The sequence below is a fragment of the Argopecten irradians genome, chromosome 8 (assembly GCF_041381155.1).
Source record: "Argopecten irradians isolate NY chromosome 8, Ai_NY, whole genome shotgun sequence".
Lineage (NCBI taxonomy): Eukaryota > Metazoa > Mollusca > Bivalvia > Pectinida > Pectinidae > Argopecten > Argopecten irradians.
This window is the reverse complement of record NC_091141.1, coordinates 36,880,220-36,901,119: the sequence shown is the minus strand read 5'-3', so window position 1 is coordinate 36,901,119 and position 20,900 is coordinate 36,880,220. Positions and strand designations below refer to the sequence as shown.

Genomic DNA, 20,900 nt, shown 5'->3' with positions numbered 1-20,900 from the left:
TTATTAGCCTGAGATAGCATTTTAATATCATATTCAAATTTGGTCCTGGCCGACCCCCTGAGGGCAGAGGGGCGGGGCTAAAAAGGGGTCAAATAGGCTAAAACTTCAAAAATCTTCTTCTGAAATTCTGGAAATGGTCGAATAAAATACTTTTCATAAATAGAAAGGTCTCAAGGTCCTTTACAAAAATTGTGAATTATATGACCCTGGGGTCTCACGTTTCCCCCTGGGGAGGGGGTCAAGTTTACTATAGTTTATATAGGGAAAACACATTTTTGAGCATGTTTTGCTCAATTTTCATTGGAAACGAGTCAAACTTGGTTAGAATTATTAGCCTGAGATAGCATTTTAATATCATATTCAAATTTGGTCCTGGCCGACCCCCTGAGGGCAGAGGGGCGGGGCTAAAAAGGGGTCAAATAGGCTAAAACTTCAAAAATCTTCTTCTGAAATTCTGGAAATGATAGAATCAAATACTTTTCATAAATAGAAAGGTCTTAAGGTCCTCTACAAAAATTGTGAATTATATGACCCTGGGGTCTCAAGTTTCCCCCTGGGGAGGGGGTCAAGTTTACTATAGTTTATATTGGGAAAACACATTTTTGAGCATGTTTTGCTCAATTTTCATTGGAAACGAGTCAAACTTGGTTAGAATTATTAGTCTGAGATAGCATTTTAATATCATATCCATATTGGTCGAGGCTGACCCCCGGGGGCAGAGGGGCGGGGCCAATAAAGGTCAAATAGGCTAAAACTTCAAAAATATTCTTTTAAAATTCTGGAAATGGTATAATCAAATACACTTTATAGATGAAAAGGTCTTAAAGTTTGTTTATAAAAATTGTAAATTATATGACCCTGGGGTCTCCTGTTTCCCATTTGGGAGGGGGTCAAGTTTACTATATTTTATATAGGAAAAACACATTAATGAGCATTTTTGCTCAATTTCCATAGCAAATGAGTCAAACTTGGTAAGAATTATTAGCCTGAGATAGCATTTCAATATCATATCCACATTGGTCCTGGCCGACCCCCTGGGGGCAGAGAGGCGGGGCTAAAAAAGGGTCAAATAGGCTAAAACTTCAAAAATCTTCTTAAAATTCTGGATATTGTAGAATCAAATAATTATAGATGGAAAGTTCTTAAGGTGTTTTATAAAAATTGTGAATTATATGACCTTGGGGTCTCACGTTACCCCCTGGAGAGGGGTCCAGTTTACTTTAGTTTATATAGGAAAAACATATTTGTGAACATTATTTGCCCAATTTTTGTAGGAAATTAGTCGAACTTGATTAGAATTGTTAGCCTAAGATATAGCATTTTAACATCCACATCCATCCTCGATGACCCCCTGGGGGACCAGAGGGGCAGGACCAAACAGGGTCAAAATGATTAAAATTTAAAAAAAATACCTCTAAGTTCACAGGTTTGATGGAAGCAAATACTCTTCATAGTCTAAAAAGTCAAATTTATAAATCACTGACTAACTCCAAGGCCCAGCATATAGTGTTTATATGTCTTTAATTTGTTTCATTATATATTCTAACTCAGGTGACCGCTAAGGCCCAAGGGCCTCTTGTTTTTCTGACTTGAACTTGATGTACGTGCTAATTTACGCTTCTTACGTAACATAATTCGGTCCCTATTGGCTTCTACATATATTAGTACAGGTGTGGCATAGAATTGGTGACGACTGAATATTCCCATGAGGACAATTTTTCTACAGCTATAGACTGACGTGGTATTAAGATATTCGCCTCCACATATACCACCAACGTAATCCGAGTTTCAGCGGATGACAACATTTATAACATCTGCAGGTGTCTATGGAGATTGCCCCTGACATCAGGCCTTGAGACGTTACTTGGGGGATTCTACATGTACCAGAATCCAATCTTAGATCGAATTATTATTACGCGCTTACCTCAACTTCTGAAGTTAACTAAATTAAATCAGTTTCAATTGGTGTTAATTACTTAAACAGACTTTATGTAAGAAAAACGTACAGTATCATCGAATCTGAATGTAGCACACATATATTTTTCTTGAAATATGTTTCATTTTAACTCGTGCATAAAGTGGCTATTCCAAAAAACATATACCATTACCCTGTTTTGTTTGTTTTGTAATTGCATATATACATGTAGTCGGTCTAGTCCTAGATCAAGCAATGAGTTCATATTAAATAAAGCAAAGGATGCTTAACTTTTGGAACCCCAGAGCCTCGTATAATAATTTTAGATTTCCATAATAGATCTGTCGGAATCGTTAAAGATGCTCCACCGCTGACAAATGGTTTTTTTTACTATCAAAAACAGGAGTAGACGATTTAGTATTTTTCTTTGGTTACAAAAGTTACTTACTTTACACCATTGAAAAGTTTGAGATTCTAATCTTAATTCAAGTTAAAATATGAAAAACCATTAATTGCATCCCGAAAAAATTCCATGGCAGTATATTCTTTATGAAATGAAATACTGATTGCGCATGCATTAAAGGCTAAACAAATTATTTCATATTATTTTTGTGTTAATAAGGCACATATATACACGATTAAACACTTATTATTGTTCAAATGTTTGTTTGTTTGTTTGTTTGATTAATTAACGTCCTATTAACAGCTATGGTCATGTAGGGACGGCCTCTCATGTTTGCCTTGTGTTGCATGTATGTTGTGCAAGGTGCGTGTTTTATTCAAATGATGAATATCATTAATGCTCTGTCGGCGATGGAGCATCTTTAATTTAAGGTAACTGCATATTTTGAGAATTGACACAGGAATTATTTTCAAACAGAAATAGTTAATATTTCAGCATTGAAAGAATAATACAAACATAGCATCATGTTAAATTGATCTGACGAAAATAACAATTTTCCTTTAAAATCAAAATAATTTTTATTAAGATGTAGAGAACAAATGCAGTTGTTCGGTCTTTGAAACCACTACAAGAAAACATTGCACACTATATAACATACGATATATTCAATATATCATATATTTGAGTTTGATTATTGATATACGTCTGTTAGTCTTGTTTAGTCGGAATTATTCAGTGCTCATCAATTAATGTGTGCCATGAAAGATACATTTTTATCAAACATGCTTAGATGAATAATATCTTTATCTTTTTCAAGGAGACGAGTTGTTTCTTAAATAGCATTACAAATCTTCACAAGGCAAACTCAGGTGCAATGTTGCGGCTTCTTCGAACTTTATTCGTTCCGTAAGCATTATTTTAAAGGCAAAAAAAACATTAATTATCACAGGGCAGAAGCTATTAAGACGATAAATGATTATAATTCTGTTTAAAATATCTGGTAACTGACATGCGGTTTCCCCGGAGTTGACGTAAGATAACATGCATGTTGTTTGCCAAATGGATTCAGGCGTCGCCTCCGATTTCTAATGGCGTTCTCCACGGCAGCTGGTTCTCGGTAAAGACTCATTCTTTCCTATGGTTTTAACTCTGCTGTGCTAATGGCTCTTAGCGTGGATTTGACCCTTTTTGAATTTATTATATCAAAAAAAACACTCATTTTTTCCTTGGAAATATGATGTCGTTTTTATAAAACTGATATATCAATATTAGTAAACTTTATTGTAAAATAGCATTTGTATTCGACTGCATGCTTCAGTGATATAACACTATTAGAGGGGCAGAATTTCCACTATACAAAATGACACTACATGAAAATACTGTAGTCGCCCAAATCAAGCACCACGTACTTCATACACACAAGACACCACATATTCAGGAGTTCGTCCTTTCATGACCCTGGATGTTGGAACAATTTTAAGACGTAAATATAATAAACCGAACCAAACAAAGCATTTACGTCGAGAATTCTTCCTAGATATCAACCTCGGTTTGATTTAAGCGTTATTTATCAAAAATATAACAATATTAACATATCGTATCTTTGAAGTTTCGAGAAATGTAGAAACTGTTGTGGACTTATCATGGTATGGTTTTATTTATTAAAACATTACAATTCACAATGCGAATTCACAATGGGATTATAATTCGTCTGTTTGTCCACTAAATAATATTTTAACGCTTATAAATTTTTGTGTTATGTCATACAATGTACAACGAATTTCCCATTTAAAAGGACACTTTTAAATAATTTGTTCTGTATGTTTAGATATGGTTTTCAGATGTTTATTGAATATTTTAATGCAATGATTGGTTATCTAAAACGACAGGAAAACGTGGGGAATACCTACCTCAAAGATCATAAAAATAGACCGTCAAATTCTATATTTGGAACACAAAACGAAAGCTGGCCGAAAGCGAGGTTAAAATGAACAACAAACTTGCTGACATGATTTACATAATGACGTATTGCACATATGTACATCACGCAAGTATAAAGTGGGGAGTTGCTACCGTCTCTTGCATTTCAGTGATCCATTTATATTTCCCTACTTTCCAAATCGCGCACGTTACTGACTCTTGACGTACACTGTTCGTTTGTGTTCGCTTCACCCACGTTTTTTGACGCACAATTTTGTTTACATTCATTTAATTTGTGCAGTGCATTGTGGGAGGTCACTAGTATAAATAAGTTAGATAGTTAAATAGTTAAATAAGTTCACCACTACTATACTATCGTTACGAAATTCGACCGGGCCGGTTCAAAATACAGAATAATGGAATTTCCATTATTATTTTTTTATTTGACACATTTGCACAATATCTGACACGTCTTAAATATGTATTTTACACAATTGTACATGGTTTATTTAGGTTCATGTCCCTTTAAAGAAACTTGTGGCTATGATTTTATTAACAATATTTACCTTCTCGCTTTCGGTAGAGCACGGATGCTTTACCCAATAAATATGTATATGTTTTCAGAACAGAAACTAAGCTTTAATCGTTTATTCTTGCTATAACTTATATTGAAACCACACAAAATAACTTCCCCTATGATATTTTATATCTTGTTTAGGTCATCGCTGTTTATTTCAACAAAGAACGGAAGCGTTCATGTCAAACCTTTTTATTGACACGTGAACTGGACAACCATTAAAAAAAAGAATTCCATTCGGAGACATCTTATCCCATTGTTAATACATTGGAGATCTATGGGAATGTGTGTTATAAATCCAAGCAGAGAGCTACTCCCAACAGTCGACTTTAAACTACTGTATCATCGCGATGATGAGAAAAAAGTGACATATAGCGCTGGGTTACCGTAATGGTGTGGGTAAAATTTAGATGTGTTGTATCCTAACACTATCCTTTATATTACGGAACAGTTATATACACTCAATATATATATATATATATATATATATATAGATATATATTAGGTCGGATACCTTAATGTTAGTGCTAATTTAGACCTGCTTTCACTTCATATTTCACTTTGATCACTGGCAAGAGTTGCACAACATTTAGTTGTCGTAAAGCTGTAAGAGCAAAAACAGCAACCATAACGTTATTGACGGAAAATAGACATAAAAGCGTACGTACGTAGCAAACTGTTAATCAAGTGTATAGGTACTATAACTGTTTGCCAGCAAGCATCACAAGACACTATTGCTACAGCTGCTAGCGCTGATGAGAGGGAGCGGAGTATTGGGCGTTGATAATTATAGTAATTCTAGCTTTACTGTAGAAATGTTCATGGTGAATTGAATGACGTGCCGCAATAATTCTCTCGCATTTTATTAGGGAAACTTTTATATAAAACTACTTGTGTAGCCTCGTAACTGTTAGTATGGACATCTCGCCGAAGGTATTGTGAACGTGTCATTCACATGACGTACACGTGCACTGAACGATAGTGATAAACTTTTGCTGTGAAAATCATTCTAGACAGGGCTGTCGCAGTACACAACTTAGAAGCAGTTCAAATCAAAAATGGATTAATGAAATATCTAAACAGTTGATTATCAATATGTCTTAAAGATATAGGAATTATGTTTGTTCGTGAAATCGAGTATGCGTGTTTGCTCATTGTGGAGTATTAAGTAATGTGTAGATCCGGACACGACGACATGGTCCGGATTCATGTGCATACCCTTTGGAAACTATTCATCCTCTTGGTGACCGTAACAGTTGGTGAGTATTACTTTGCATTTCTGACCATGTTGCTTTACGACTTTTTATCAAATCTTACTATACCGTAATGCGGTAAGTGGATGACTTTACTCGAACACGTAATTGCTTAGTTAGGCTATACCGCATTGGTGACATTCGCTTACGTAAATTGTTTAGCATAGCTTTTCCCCAAAAACTTGTACATATCACGACTTGACATTGGTTTTATAAAAGGAAATGTCTTCATATCAAACTATTTACAAGTTTTTTGTTACTAATACTTGCCATTTCCCTGTAAAACACAATCAATTTCGTTTCTGAAAACAACAGCACTACTGTTGTTATCAATCGCACGGATATCGTTTACGCTGTCGTGTGAATATATAATAGTTGCTCGTTTAATGTTTGAAAGTTATTGAAATGAACAATTTACCAAACTTTGCAGGCAAAAGAAGTTTTAGAGTGTTTGATAATTAATAATTATGGCGACAAATATAGAAAATAAACATTTCTCTAAAGGTCTTAAACTTTTGAGATGTTCAAATTGATAATTGGCCAATTGATAAACATAGGAACGATTTGTTTTTTAATAGATTTTACGTATTTGAACGAATTTCTTTGTTGCACATGTCTTTCTTCCTCCGTTTCTAAATTATTCAAGTGTGGTTTTTTTTTGTACTCATGGCACCTAATACCTACAACTAGAAACAAGTTGACGGAAAACAGAACATAAAACAACTATGGCCTTACATCAAAATTTTGATGCGGTTAAAATCTTGCAACGGATACATTTGAAAATATTACGATGAATATACATGTATATTGTGTTGAGTAATTTTTATTAGGAGTTACATGACATTTTAGCATTTTCCTCAACACTCTTAGAAGCCAGGTGGTGTCTGGATGTCATTAACACAACTGGACTTGACAGACATCCGTGAATTCGCCAAACGCAGTTATTGTCAAACTGTGATAAACAAAAGAGCTTGATGATTTAACTTATGGTAGAATATTTAATATGTTTTTGCCAAAAACTTTTCGTGTTATAAAACATCGTTAGATTGTTATTTTTTCAAAAATCAACGACTAAGTTCACTCTTTCTACAATAGATTGTTTCACAAATTTTGGAGTCAAAAGGTCAACGCGACTAAAGTTAGATTTTTTCACAAAACAAGTTTCCAGACGATAACTTGAGAACACATCAACGGAATTAGTTCAAAATACATACAATGGTAGCATAGGAGATAACACAGCTTGGTATTAAATGTGGGGTCAAAAGGTCGACTTCAAAGTCACTGTTACTAAATATAGATTGTTTCACAAACTTGAGAACACATTAACAAAATTGGTTAAAACCCCATGCAATAACTATGCAAAATTAACAACTTGCCATATAGTAGAATATTTAATTGACGGCAGGGCACGTGTATAGCTTGCAATACTTACTGGAAGCTTGTTTACAATTTTATCCTTGCACTCGACGCAACACAACCGGATTTTGGTCAATTTGATTCTATTAGAAATGCAAAATTTGACTTACGGTAAGTATGTTTTTGTTTCGAGATATCAGGGTCAATCTTTTTACTGTCACTTTGGAGACGAGGAATCCTATTTATATTTTGATTATACAAAACGACTTAGTCTAGCATCTTAATTTTGTTTTGTTTCCATACATCGTGAATCGAATAATAATGTCTTTTATGTAAAGCATTCTTATATAACTTCATTGTTTCCCCCTGAATTGCTATTAATTAATTTTAAACAGACATCATTGATTAACGGTAGGTTTCGCCCAACCAAATAAATATTTAATTGTAAAATCCGATAAACGTAAGAAAAGATGAAAAAAAATGTATCAAAAATATCTCAATTTAATTTCTTTATGTGTATGTGATTGAACAAGTGTGTCTTGAATTCAAAATTGAAGGAAATCCTTGATTTATTTCGATTGTCAGCCAGACAGAATAGTATGCAAATGAAGCTGCGATAGCGAAGTTTCGCGCATGCGCATTGTTACGCACTAAAAGTAAATAAAATGGCTGAACGAAAGCGTGTGAGAAAAAATGTATCTGAATCGGCAACAAAAACGAGGAAATTGGAATGGAATCGGTAGCACCCTATAGTATCTATATGAAACGAAATTAAGAGATGGCATGTAGCAATACCTTGACTTCGCTCTATTTTTAGAGGAGTATTTTCCTGGTCAAGCTATGCAACTGACCACCCATATTGTTCGCTGTATGCATTAAAAATGATCTGAAGATTATATATATGTACAGGATAAATTTCAATTCCGTAGTCTTTAAATTTCATTGGGCGAAACCTACCTTTAAGGTATTTTGATGTTCACATTTGAAAAATATATGTGAACTAAAAGCCTAAATACCAGTTATCATTGTCAGTAAAATGTGCCCGATTATATTGTTTTGATTTCTGCCAATATGTTTCAGTGAAATAACACTATAAAAAGACACAAAATTCAAATATACCGCAGCTTCCACAAAACATAGCAATTTTCAAATACGCAACACATTGAATAGAGTGTAAGATGTCGCAGGAGTTCCTCTATTACAATAATACACAACAGGACTATACATTTACAAACAGGGATGCCGTTTTTACATTGTTCTAGCTGTAATGAACGGACGATAATCCAAACCTTCAATGACCTTTTCTGCTAATAGGACGTTAAGCCCAAACAACTAAGCAACTATCAAAAGGCTAGTATAAGTGGAACTTTAATAATCAGAAAATGTATTTGTGGTTATGTGAAAGACATATATTGCAGTGGTTGTGACATTTCTTGTGAAAAGTTCTCAGAAGTTCTGCATTGAAGAAGCACATAATCTTTTATACAGGTGCTTTCGAAAAATGTTTTTTTTAAATATACTCCACATTCACACTTCATCATAGAAAATGTGTTTACTCAGAAGTAACGTAATATCACAAACAGGATAAAAATGAGCAATTATTAAAATGTTAGCATGGAACCTCATCAAATGTTTGTCACACTTTACGTTTTTCTTAGTGTAAAGTTATTGTTTGTGCATCTGTACAACACGAGACTAGAACTGTCGCCAGAGTGGACGACTAATACCCCCGCTGCACAAATTTTGTAATAACTCCATTTACAGGTGACATTGCGGAGGCTTATATAGTTTACTCAATTTCGCTTTTTATGTCATCGTTTTTTTAACAAAATTTCAATGAAAATCTGTCTAGTAGTTTAGGAGGAGTTCGCCGGACACAGTTGTATCCACAGCCAGACAGGCGGACAACCCGACTCCTGTACATGTATATATTCTGAACTTCATTGCGGGGGGGGGGGGATAATCCTCCGAAGAAAATTCACGTTACCGCGTTAACACATAGCTTTGTTTACAAGAAAAATGACCAACATGCACTTGGTGAAATATGAGTTAATATAAGTTTGAAATTAACGAAACTAAAATTAAAATTTAGATCATAGCGTGTACAGAGTTATTGTATTTCCCATTCGTTAATTTCTCGCATGTATACCAAATCATTATAATGGGTAGGCTAATTGCGATTGGCAACGAGGATCATGTTTGTGATAAAGACCTTAAAACAAAAACCATCAGATCCATACAACCCATAAGTAATTCTCCAGTTCTCAAATTGTATCATTTCTGTGTTAGCATTGCCCAAATGACTTATTAAATAGCCACAATAACACAACAGATATTGAATACATTTAATAGTAATACTTTTGGCAAATTAGAGTAGTTGTATATAAGATGATAATAAACATATTTTGATCAGTGGGGACACAACATCACCCAAATATACTCTCAGCAAATCAGTTTGTATTACTTTATCATGGAAATGAGCCAAGAAATCAGTTGATCGGACATTTTACTCCAATCTTGTTCTCCCGGAATAGCACAAACCAACACAGCAAAACTCTCTGTGATTGCCGCATGATACACCACAACGTTAAAATTTCATACACATCAGCTGCACAAATAACACAACGGACGCCATACAAGAAATAGAGAGTTGGGTAAGTGGGTACTTTTGAGTAACTGGTAAATTCCTTTTATTCATTCCAGTGGTCTTGCAAAAATGGAAGTTTAGTTTCATTTATTTGATTAAAAAATTAAATAACGAAAGAAACTGACGAACATAATATCCGGAACCGAACTTTTTCTTGTTAAAGCCCGATGCAAATTGTTTGTTTGTTTGATTCAATTAACGTCAATCAACAGCTAGGGTCATGTAAGGACGGCCTCCCATTTAAGCGGTATATTGCGTGTATGTAGTGCGAGGTGCGTGTTTTGGGAGACTGCGGTATATTCGTGTTGTGTCTTCTTGTGTAGTGGAACTATGAGTACCCGACACATACCATTATTTGAAAGTGTACTATTTTTGAAACTTGAATGAAATCACCTATGCTTTGAAAATATTGACTAGTTCATTAAACAAAATTATTTTAAACGACTGAGTTGACTGGAAATATGAAATATATTATGTTTATTTTATTTGTGGTAGAATCGATCTATCAGCAGCGATCCGGCTGGGAAGAAAAATTACGTCGCCAAAATGTAGGCGAACTCCATAATCTTTTACAACATGATTTGGTTTGGTTTAATATAATTACGTCTTAACAGCCAGGGTGATGTAAGGACGGTCTCTCGTGTATATGTTGTCTTGCGTGTGTGAAGTGCGTGATTAGTGTTTCGGGAGACTGTAGTGTATTCGTGTTGTGTCTTCTTGTATAGTGGAACACTCGCCCTTTATACAGTGCTACATCACTGAACGATGCAGCTGAAGACACCATGCAACACAATATACTGACAACTGACGAACCAGTCGTCCCACTACTTTAATAATGATCGCTAAGCCAGAGCAGAAACTATAAACTAAAGAGTATACTTTAACACAACGACAAAATTATTAGTTTTTATTCATCGGATTATCTTACACTCAAGATTTTGTCAAATACTCTCATTGCTATGCAACTTTAATTTCCAGTAAAATGGAAGCTTCGGGAGAAGCAAAATATAATTCGTATGAAAAAGACACGCTATACTTAATTTAGTATCGTTGGTTTCTGTCAGCTACTCATAAAATGTCTACATGTGTGGTATTAGTAAGTGATGCACATGGTTCATTCTGCTTTAAACTTAGACATACATATCTACTACTAATGGAAATAAAAATCAAACTGTTTTAGCGGCCGTTAAACATAATTGAAATCTTTCAAGTAAACCCTACTTAATATATTCCAAATTAATCGATACAAATGTACCTTCCCATGTCATAAATGATAAAGAGCCTCGTTGGAGCCAGTGAATTTGCAATCTGGTTTTAAATGGTGGTCATGGCTTGTTGTCTGATGCAGTTTGTATAAACTTTAAATCCTAGCTTACTCAATACTTGCTTTGACACCAGACGAAAACTATCGACAAAATACAATCCGAATTCACAGGGAAATATTTATTTTGACTTCTAAGCTGAACACTAAACAGAAATAGCAACTACGGTTTTATAGACACTAGTGTGTCGTTCCCGTGCACACGGAAGAGGGCATGTAAACATTCAACTGAAGGCCAAAATATAAGTCGGTGTCAAGGGAGACGTAAGGAAGGAAAAAAACATTTAGAAGATAAAAGCCAAATGAAAAAAATAGTGGTATATCGTCATGAAATAATGTCAGCAGGCACATGCTGAGGTAATACCTGAAGATTACTGTTTGTAACAGGTTATATTTCCAGGAAGTACTGTCTTTAAAAAAAGATATCTCGTATATCAATACCTTTTTCGTGATTTTTATTTACCAAAACCGTTTTGTAGATGACACTGATTTTCTGAACGAAAATTGTTATCCTTTTGAGATAATAAGCATAATGTGTTTGTATTATTATCAAGGACATATCACATTATAGTAACCAGGTGGGTAGTGCTTGTTTGGTGGCTTCGGCGCTTCAGTGAGATAGCACTACAAAAAAGGAAAGACCTCTCTTTTGCAAAAAGACATAACACAAATATACCGCAGTCTCACAGAAACCCGCATCACGCACTTAACAAACGCAACACATCGCGAATATGGGAGGCTGTCCTTATATAATTATGACCCTGGCTGTTAATAGGACGTTAATCGAACAAAACTTAGGATTACGTAACCAACCAACCAGAGTTAATTAATAAATAAATGAATGTAAGATACACTTATCGCATGGAAAACTCGTCTCATAAATGATCTGTTTCTGCATTAGCAGCATATATGTTTCAGTCATTTTTGCATGTCACTGAGACAATTCCGTGACTAAAAGCGTAAATGATATTCAATGCAATTCCATTATTGTTGGGAAACAAAATTGATGTTTCATTAACATTTAATTTAGGAAATTGTCTCAATAATAAGTTAAATAAACTCTTTACATGTTGCTAAAAATCTAAAACAAAATAATTTTGGCTCTGATATCGAACCAAAACATCCTGTTTGGAAAATGTTCTTAATTAATTGAGGTATGGATCTCTAGTCATTTCATACTAGTCAATGATTAATATGTAATGGAGTTCCTCCGGGTTTTACTTAAAGTAGTGACTTCATAATTATATTATTCGCTTCCACCGTTCTCTCTGTGCTTGAAATTACTTTATTGAAAAATTGCCCGTGAAAGAATAATTGCGCATGATTATGATTAACTTTCTTTGGAACAAAATTATGTTTTCAAAAAACGAGACCTTAAAATTTCATTTCAAAAGAAACAAAAGAAAAAATATGACTTTGAAGTTAATGCATTTGTTTTCTGTTTGAAATAACATTGTTTTTGTCGCCTAAATGGTTTAATCACAGGAATGGGTACAACGAATTGAACTTAAAGAATTGATGTGACTAGATGGCGTCCTGAAGCAATTATAATTGTTGTGAATTTGCAGTGTTTCCTGTTTTGCCTAGAGTGATAATACATATCTTATAATGATAAGGACGAAACCTTATCAAATGGTATCCGTGCGCTTTAGAAGCATGCAATTTTGTCACGAAATATAGCTGTTATTCACTACAAAAACGATTTACTTGTACGATAGCAGCACGAATACCTCTACTGCAACACATTCACCTGCAACATCGTATTCTTCAACGCCATTTGTATATACTGTAAAAATGGAATTATTCGCGGCGCGGAAACGTTCGGCTATTTTGCTTTCATTTATTCTGCGCTAATAAAATGAATATGCCAATAAGTGCAAATTTTGACATGTGAATAAAAACTCACCGAGATAAATAAAAACATTTTGACAAAATGATAATCAACAACGTGTTTAATGCCATATGAAAATTGGTTTAATGAGATATCAGATGTAAATGCAGTCAACCATTTCTATAAAGACCACACTAGAGGCAGCGGAAAAAATGGTCTTTATAGTCATGTGGTCTTTATACAAAGGTTGAATTGCGTTTAAATTGGTCATTTTGGACCTTGGTGGTCTGTATACAAAATATGGTCACTAAGGCAAGTTTATCTGTATCCATCCATTATATTATGCCGCTTGCCGCGTATGGATCATATTACTTTATAGATAAAACGTATAGCTTACGAGACAATAGAGTGCACGAGACATTGCTGCAGCATACAGACCGTTGACCTGAGGATTTCTATAACTCCATATTAGGACGATAGGCCAGACATGTCTTTATCACATCTTCTGTAGAGACAGAAAAACAATTTATTTAAAGAACAGATAAAAAACAGTGATATAAATTTTCTCTATATCAAAAACATGAAATATTGTCAACAAATGCTGGCGATGTTTTCGATCAATATTCAATCAGGAATATATCTACTTTTATTGTGAAAGAACTTTATTCAAACGATATCAGTACAGTTAAGTTATATGCTATACGTGATTTCAGAAAACAGATAGGATTTTCGCAATCGTATATTAAACCGACTGCGTTATCCATTCAATTATAAGAATAAGCTATGGTCATTCATCAATACAATATATAGCAGGTTGTCGATTACAAAAGACATTTAATGCATTGTAGGAGCGAAACCAATAAACATTCTGCTTTTCATGTTATTGCTTCTTATTTTGAACAATCCAATTGGAAAACATCGAAATATGTATTACAACGAGGGCTCGAAACAAAAGGAATGGTACTGGTTTGCACGTTGTCGGTATATTGAGATCTGAAAGTAAGTGGTGTTCGATGTCTTAATTAGTATGCTGCAGTGAGATAGTACTATAAAAAGGGCAGAATTTCCAGTGTTGCTATGAAAACGCAACACGAATATGCAGATAGCGTAAATCATGTTATGTACATAAATATCAAAATTAAGAACTTTATTATTACTTGGTCACAATCAAAGAGCACAAGCATACCGATAAAGCAAAACAAATGTAAAACGAAGGTATTTACCGAAGTTTACTTGGCCAAAATACAAAAGCCGGAAACACACATAAATAAATAATTAACGGAATCGGAAAGGGAGAACAAGTCCGGAATTAGAGAGAAAATAAAACGGGTTTTTTTCAGTATATAGGTGTTTTGTAAAATGAAATTATCTTTTTCTCTTAAAGTTTAGCTAACTCTCACTACGGGAGGACGAAAGTAATAGGTAAGGTGAGGCACATCTCATCAGCCATATATTTTGTCCGGAATCTTCCTGTAGTTGAGAGGTACTACCATATATCTATAGATGTGTGTGTGTATACGGAGTATAAAATGATATATATATATATATATAGAAACGGTAAGGTTAAAATAGTATGTTAAGTAGACAAGTTTGAGTGAAAATAGTTTATATGATTGGGTGTTGAATGAATCTCCTCCTGTGTGAGGACACTAGATGTTATGTAATATTATGATTTCTTTGTGAATAAAATTTAATTTGAACCTAAAAAAAATTGCAGATAGCATACTTTCAAATACGCAACGCATAACATAACAGTGAAGTTGGAGAACAATGTTAAACTACGGGAAAGACAAGCTACGTTAAATGAAGACAAGAATGTGTGCTATATTTATACTTGTTTAACATATCAAGGTGCAACGTGTTTTAACATGCCAATAAATAATTTCATCTTACTTTTGGGTTACGGACATTTAATGTATAAATGAAAGCACGTGTTTACGGATGAATGATAATGAAACACATGTGTTTGAATGGGTATTCTGTAAAGAAATGCAACAAGTAATGGCAGATACACATAATGATTATTCTTGTAACATACGCAAATGTTCAACCTTTAAAACGGAAACCCGTTGCATGATTTCTCTCTTAAAATCCTTCACGTAAAGCTGATATGTGTTGTTTGGTACTAAACAGTGTTAATGGAGCGAACATCGAGCACTTTAAGTGTTACTAATAAAGCGGAAAGAACTGTATGTAAGACAAACAGGATGGTATGTTCGTGGTGTAGTTTGAAATATTATTCCTGTTTTTTGTTGTTGTGATTTTTACACAATTCAAATGAATTATTGTGGATGTATGTTTCAAACGGCTATGTGATGATAAAATGATTATTTTATTAGTACATTTTAAAACATCTATCATGATACATTCTAGATTACACAGGCACAAACAACAGATATCCATGCTTTAATACACGACACTTATTCACCAGGAAATATATGCTTTGATGCACAAGTATCGACCACGGAAATACATTCTTTCTACACAAGCAACCAGAAAATACATCCTTTATACACAAGTATCAACCAAGAAAATAATGCTTTATACACAAGTATCAACCACGGAAATACATGCTTCAGTGCACAAGTATCAACCAGGAAATACATGCTTTATACACAAGTATCAACCATGGAAATACATGCTTTAATACACAAGTATCAACCAAGGGAACAATGATTTATACATAAGTATCAACCAAGGAAACAATGCTTTATACACAAGTATCAACCAAGGAAATACATGCTTCAGTGCACAAGTATCAGCCACGGAAGTACATACTTTAACACACAAGTATCAACCTCGGAAATACATGCTTCAGTACACAAGTATCAATTACGGATATGCATACTTTAATACACAAGTATCAACCACTGATATACATACTTTTATACACAAGTATCAACCACGGAAATGGTTCAGTCGGTTTTGAACGATCATGGTACAGTTTATTGGAAATATTAACTACGATCTACTACTGTATAATCTGAAGTAGAATGTTTATCTTGTCAAATTACCGTTAATGGCTAATTGTGAACTTTCATCACTAACGTGTTAAGACTTCCATTATGTCAAACAGCTGACTGTCTGACGCAAATGATGAATTATCTTCAAATGATCAATCGTCGGAATCTATGCCGAATTCCTCCTCAGAAAACAGACCATATCCTTGCTTGAAATACCATACTAAACTATGTAATGAGCTTAAGGACAGAACCTTGGCCCAAGTCGTTTCGGTTTAAGACTGTCCAGCTAATGATGTCCCGCCGCCCTCATTTGCTAATCCTGAAATGAGTGTTTATCTTTGTACAGTAATGCAAATGAGGTAGGTTGCTGCTGCAATCGATTAGCGATAATGTTATTGTAATGACCAACGTGTGCCTTTGCATTCCTTGGGCAGATAACATTTCCATATTGTAGAATACGGATTATGATAGTCATGGTACATTATTTACGAGAAGAAATCAAATATCTTTGGCAATCCAATTGATGTCGTTCTGCACTTATCAATCTGATTAAAGCCCACATTCTTATTCTAATTTCATTCCATAAAGGATCTGACTACATCCCATTAGGGGTCACGTTCTGAAGTACTTTCAAAATGACCAATCAAACTACTGCTTCCAAATTTCTCCCGAGCCGTTTTAAACGTGTACAAGTGAAAAAGTAATATATATATATATACTGAATTATGTAATACATCTGTGAAATCGAACTATACAAAAGTCGGTAAATAAGACCCAATAGAGATATCGCTGGCGATATGGATTGACAAGGCAGAGTTGTTTCCCTTTCTTAATTAAGACAGCATTTTAGTTTTCCAGTAAACGTTTTCTAAGGTGTGTAATTAAATACTGTATTCTTAATATAAATATGAAACAAGAAAAAACCAGGAGAAATGCAAATTTTCTAAACTATGAGGGTGTGTGATTTCACTTTATGGTTCTTGAGTCTGCGTTGTGGTAATATCACTTTCGAGGATGTGTGATACCGGTGCTGTAATCAACCTATGGGGATATTGGTCATATCTCATTTACAAAATACCGCAGTCTCCCAAAAACACACATCTCACACCGCATACATGGAGGCCGTCACTACATGTCTCGTATCAGTAGTAACCTTATGATGCAATATATACAACCAATTTGATGTTATATTGAAGTTGATTTTTTTCCACAATGAGTGGATAATGATATGAAACATGATGTCTGCGACTATTCCAGAATTGTTGTCAAACACCATTTGTCTCTGTCACGTTTATAACGATGTTAATATACACAACCTCCTACAGCTTCAAATATTGATGCCACACAATGTCTTGTAGATGTCTATTCTAAATGTATATTGCTTATTCATGGATCTGCTATCGTCAATTCCGCATTGATATTGGTTCATTTCACGTGCATTCATTGTTTGATGAGTATCGTGTCGGTAGTAATCATTGCTCCGTCGACAGGATATATCCGCTTAGACTGTGTTTATTAGGCTAATTATTGTCAATGTTTATATGATGAATACATGTATTTTTGATAAGGTCATAACTTCAAAAGCATGTCTCTTAATAGCATAGCACTGAGGTTCAGTTCAGGTTTTCAGACTTTCGGAGTATTTTTATTTCGCAGAATCAGATATCAAGTGTATTGTTCAGTAAGGAACATTCATGACTTATTACAGATTATTTGACGAATACGACCTGTGTATAAGCGGGCAAAAGGGCAAGACTTCCACTATACAAGACGACACAACACGAATATATCGCAGTCTTCCAAAACGCGCACCACAACTTCATACACGCAACATACACTCGTACATGGGATGCATAATATTCTTAATAACAAGGTTAAAGGTAGTTGTGTTTATCTTCTGATTAATTATACCCATAAATTCAAACACGAAGACAATGAAGACACTTAATAGCAAAAACATAAAACGCATGAAAACCTAAGACGAAAAATCCTTGATAGAAAATAATTAAATTTTGCTTGTTACGAGCATTTTCATTAGTTTAAAAACTTACTTAATCAGCCCATAAAGGAAAAATATCGTCTCCGTTTATTACGTTGCTTCTGATTGGCTGAAATGAAGGCATCATGATTTCGTAGACAAAAGAGTCCCAAAATGAATTTTGAGTATTGAAGAGATTATCTTTAGTAAATTGAATTATAAGGATTAATTTGAATAGATTTTTTAGGTTATGGAGATATAACACACAAATCTGAGTGTATTCTCATCATGAACCGCTTCGCGTTTTATTTAGAGTACACTTAGATTTTTGTTTTATATCTCCATAACATAAAAAAATCTATTCAAGTTTATCCTTAAATAATATTGGCACACCATTATAGATCTACCGCTGTGAGCGTTTTAACGCCCTAGAATATGATGAGGCACACTCATTTTACCACAAGGATGCCCCCTACCGCTATCTATATTTATCTGGCTTTTAAACATTATCCGATACATAGCAATCTGTTTGCTACAGGATATAGTATTTGAGGTATTTCACGAGTTACAAGGGCAACTTGATGATTACGTCTTACATGTTGTATTACATAGAGCAGTTAACCCAGGTATTTTGTTTATTTTTTTCAGTTGAAGGAGGATTTCAAATGATATACGAAGGCTGTATTTCATAAAGAAGTGAAAATGTTGCAATGTAACGTTTTAGTGTCAAATCTCGGAGGCGTGGTAATAAAAATGTAAATACAAATGTATCAAGTTTATTAAATTTTTTACTTTAGCCAATCACAGATGTTGTCATACAATGTTCCGTCATCTTTGCCAAGAATTTAATAGTTCTACACACCGCACATATTGGAGGCCGCCCTTACATGACCCTTGCTGTTAAAAGGACGTTACTAATCAATCAAACAGTTACACTTTAATTTTTGTTACAAAAAACATCGGAGGCTTTGTCTTGGATCACGATTTATAATTTACAACAGATGTTTTACACTTGCGATAAAATTGTAGACTATCGTTTCTGTTCCCTGGCCTAGACACACCAAATAAATAAATAAATAAATAAAGTGGCAGTGTCTACTCCTGCTTAGCGCTCGGCATACAAGGAGTAGGACGACTGGTTCGCCCCTTGACATTTAAACATTGATGTCACTATTTTTTGTGAATCGGGGTATAAAAACGCTGTGTGGACCGTGTTTATACTAACAAAAACATTACTAAAAGTACTAGACACATTTGCAAGAATAACCACTAAAAATCCTAAAAAGTATAAATATATACAGGCGACAATATCTTGTAATGCATATAATAAGAATTGATCTCCCAATTAGCCAGTACTTTCAGGATATGAATGCCTTTACGACATCTCACGCTATGTGATATATAGTCCAGCTACGCCAAGGTGGCAGTTTTACGTTCCCTGTTAATCCATACATAAATCTTAATAGCCAGTAGTAAAGTCTACTGATATCAACCTTGTAAGTGCCTCGTAATGGGTTGTACAAAACATAAGATATTTAGCATAGTTGGAACATAAATCTGTCCCATTTGGTTGTAGTGTCGGTATTATTGATATAGAGAAAAGGATCCACCTTAAAGTGAATAGTCGGACAAAGAAAACCAGTCTAAATGCGTTCATTGGCCTTCCAAAAGTTCTCACATATTAATACGACGGTCAAGTTCTGCTTATTTTCCCAGTTCTGACCATTAAAGTAATGAAAAGTTGAAAGCATTGAAAGCGAGGCTGCGTGGAAATGTAACCACGGACATATTGAGCCTGGAGGACGTTTTAGAATTCCCATACTTTAAATTAATTTCTTCGTACGCAGACAGATTTTGACGAGAGATTTTATTTTTCGATTTCATAAGAAATTATACTGGATACATTCACATTATTTTTACCGACTTAAGCCATCCTTGCCCGACTGTTCACTTTAAGGTAAAGTATACCACCCAAAAAAAGTCAATAAAAAGGAATTTAGTATAAATATTTGCCAAAATTCTTTGAATATACAAACAATAAAAATCATACCTTAATACCATGCTATTTTGAAAGTAATGAAATTTTTTAGGAATTAAAAAACTGAAATGTGGAAAATAAATCTGTTAAAAAAAATGGTATGATTTCTAAAATGTCTATGCAAGAAAATAATTATTATTGACCAAATAGCATTTTACAATGCATTAGCAAACAGTTTTGTGCAAAAACAAACAAACAAATTATTTTGTCAATAAACAATCGTTATTTTATAGATATATACCTAATATTTGAAATAGAACAGGTTAATCATCAAATAACAGGTTTTACAGAAAATCACGGAAGGGTAACTACCATGTATTGTCATTTGATTAAATATATTCACGTCCTATTAACAGCCAGCGCACTTCAGAACGGCCTCCGATGTGTGCAATGTAATGTGATGTGTGGTTGTCTTATGTTTTGGGAGGCTGCGATATATTAATGTTGTGTCTCTTTGTGATATTGGAACTCGTGCACTTTTTATAGTGCTATCTCACTGAAGCATGCCGCCGAAAACACCGAATGTTTAGTTGTGTCATTGAACAGAGCATTGTTGCATGGAAGGATACAAACAACACAAATACAAATGTCGGTTTTACAAGTGAATACATGTGAGGGTTGTCGGAATTATGCGATTATCAAGGCGACTCTGTTAGATCGGATAGCTGCCGTTGTGATGACCGGATTTCCGTGCTATA

At 34.3% G+C, this 20,900-nt stretch overlaps 1 protein-coding gene across 1 annotated transcript in view; it reads left to right on the top strand.

Annotated features, from left to right (window-relative positions):
* The first annotated feature begins 5,534 nt into the window (after nt 1-5,534).
* Nucleotides 5,535-20,900, top strand: part of LOC138330258 (uncharacterized) — a 44,864-nt gene continuing 29,498 nt past the window's right edge. Inside the window, exon 1 of the mRNA XM_069277739.1 lies at nt 5,535-6,074. Coding sequence (XP_069133840.1) covers nt 5,987-6,074 — 88 coding nt within the window. The 5' untranslated portion in view covers nt 5,535-5,986. The remainder of the gene's footprint in view (nt 6,075-20,900) is intronic.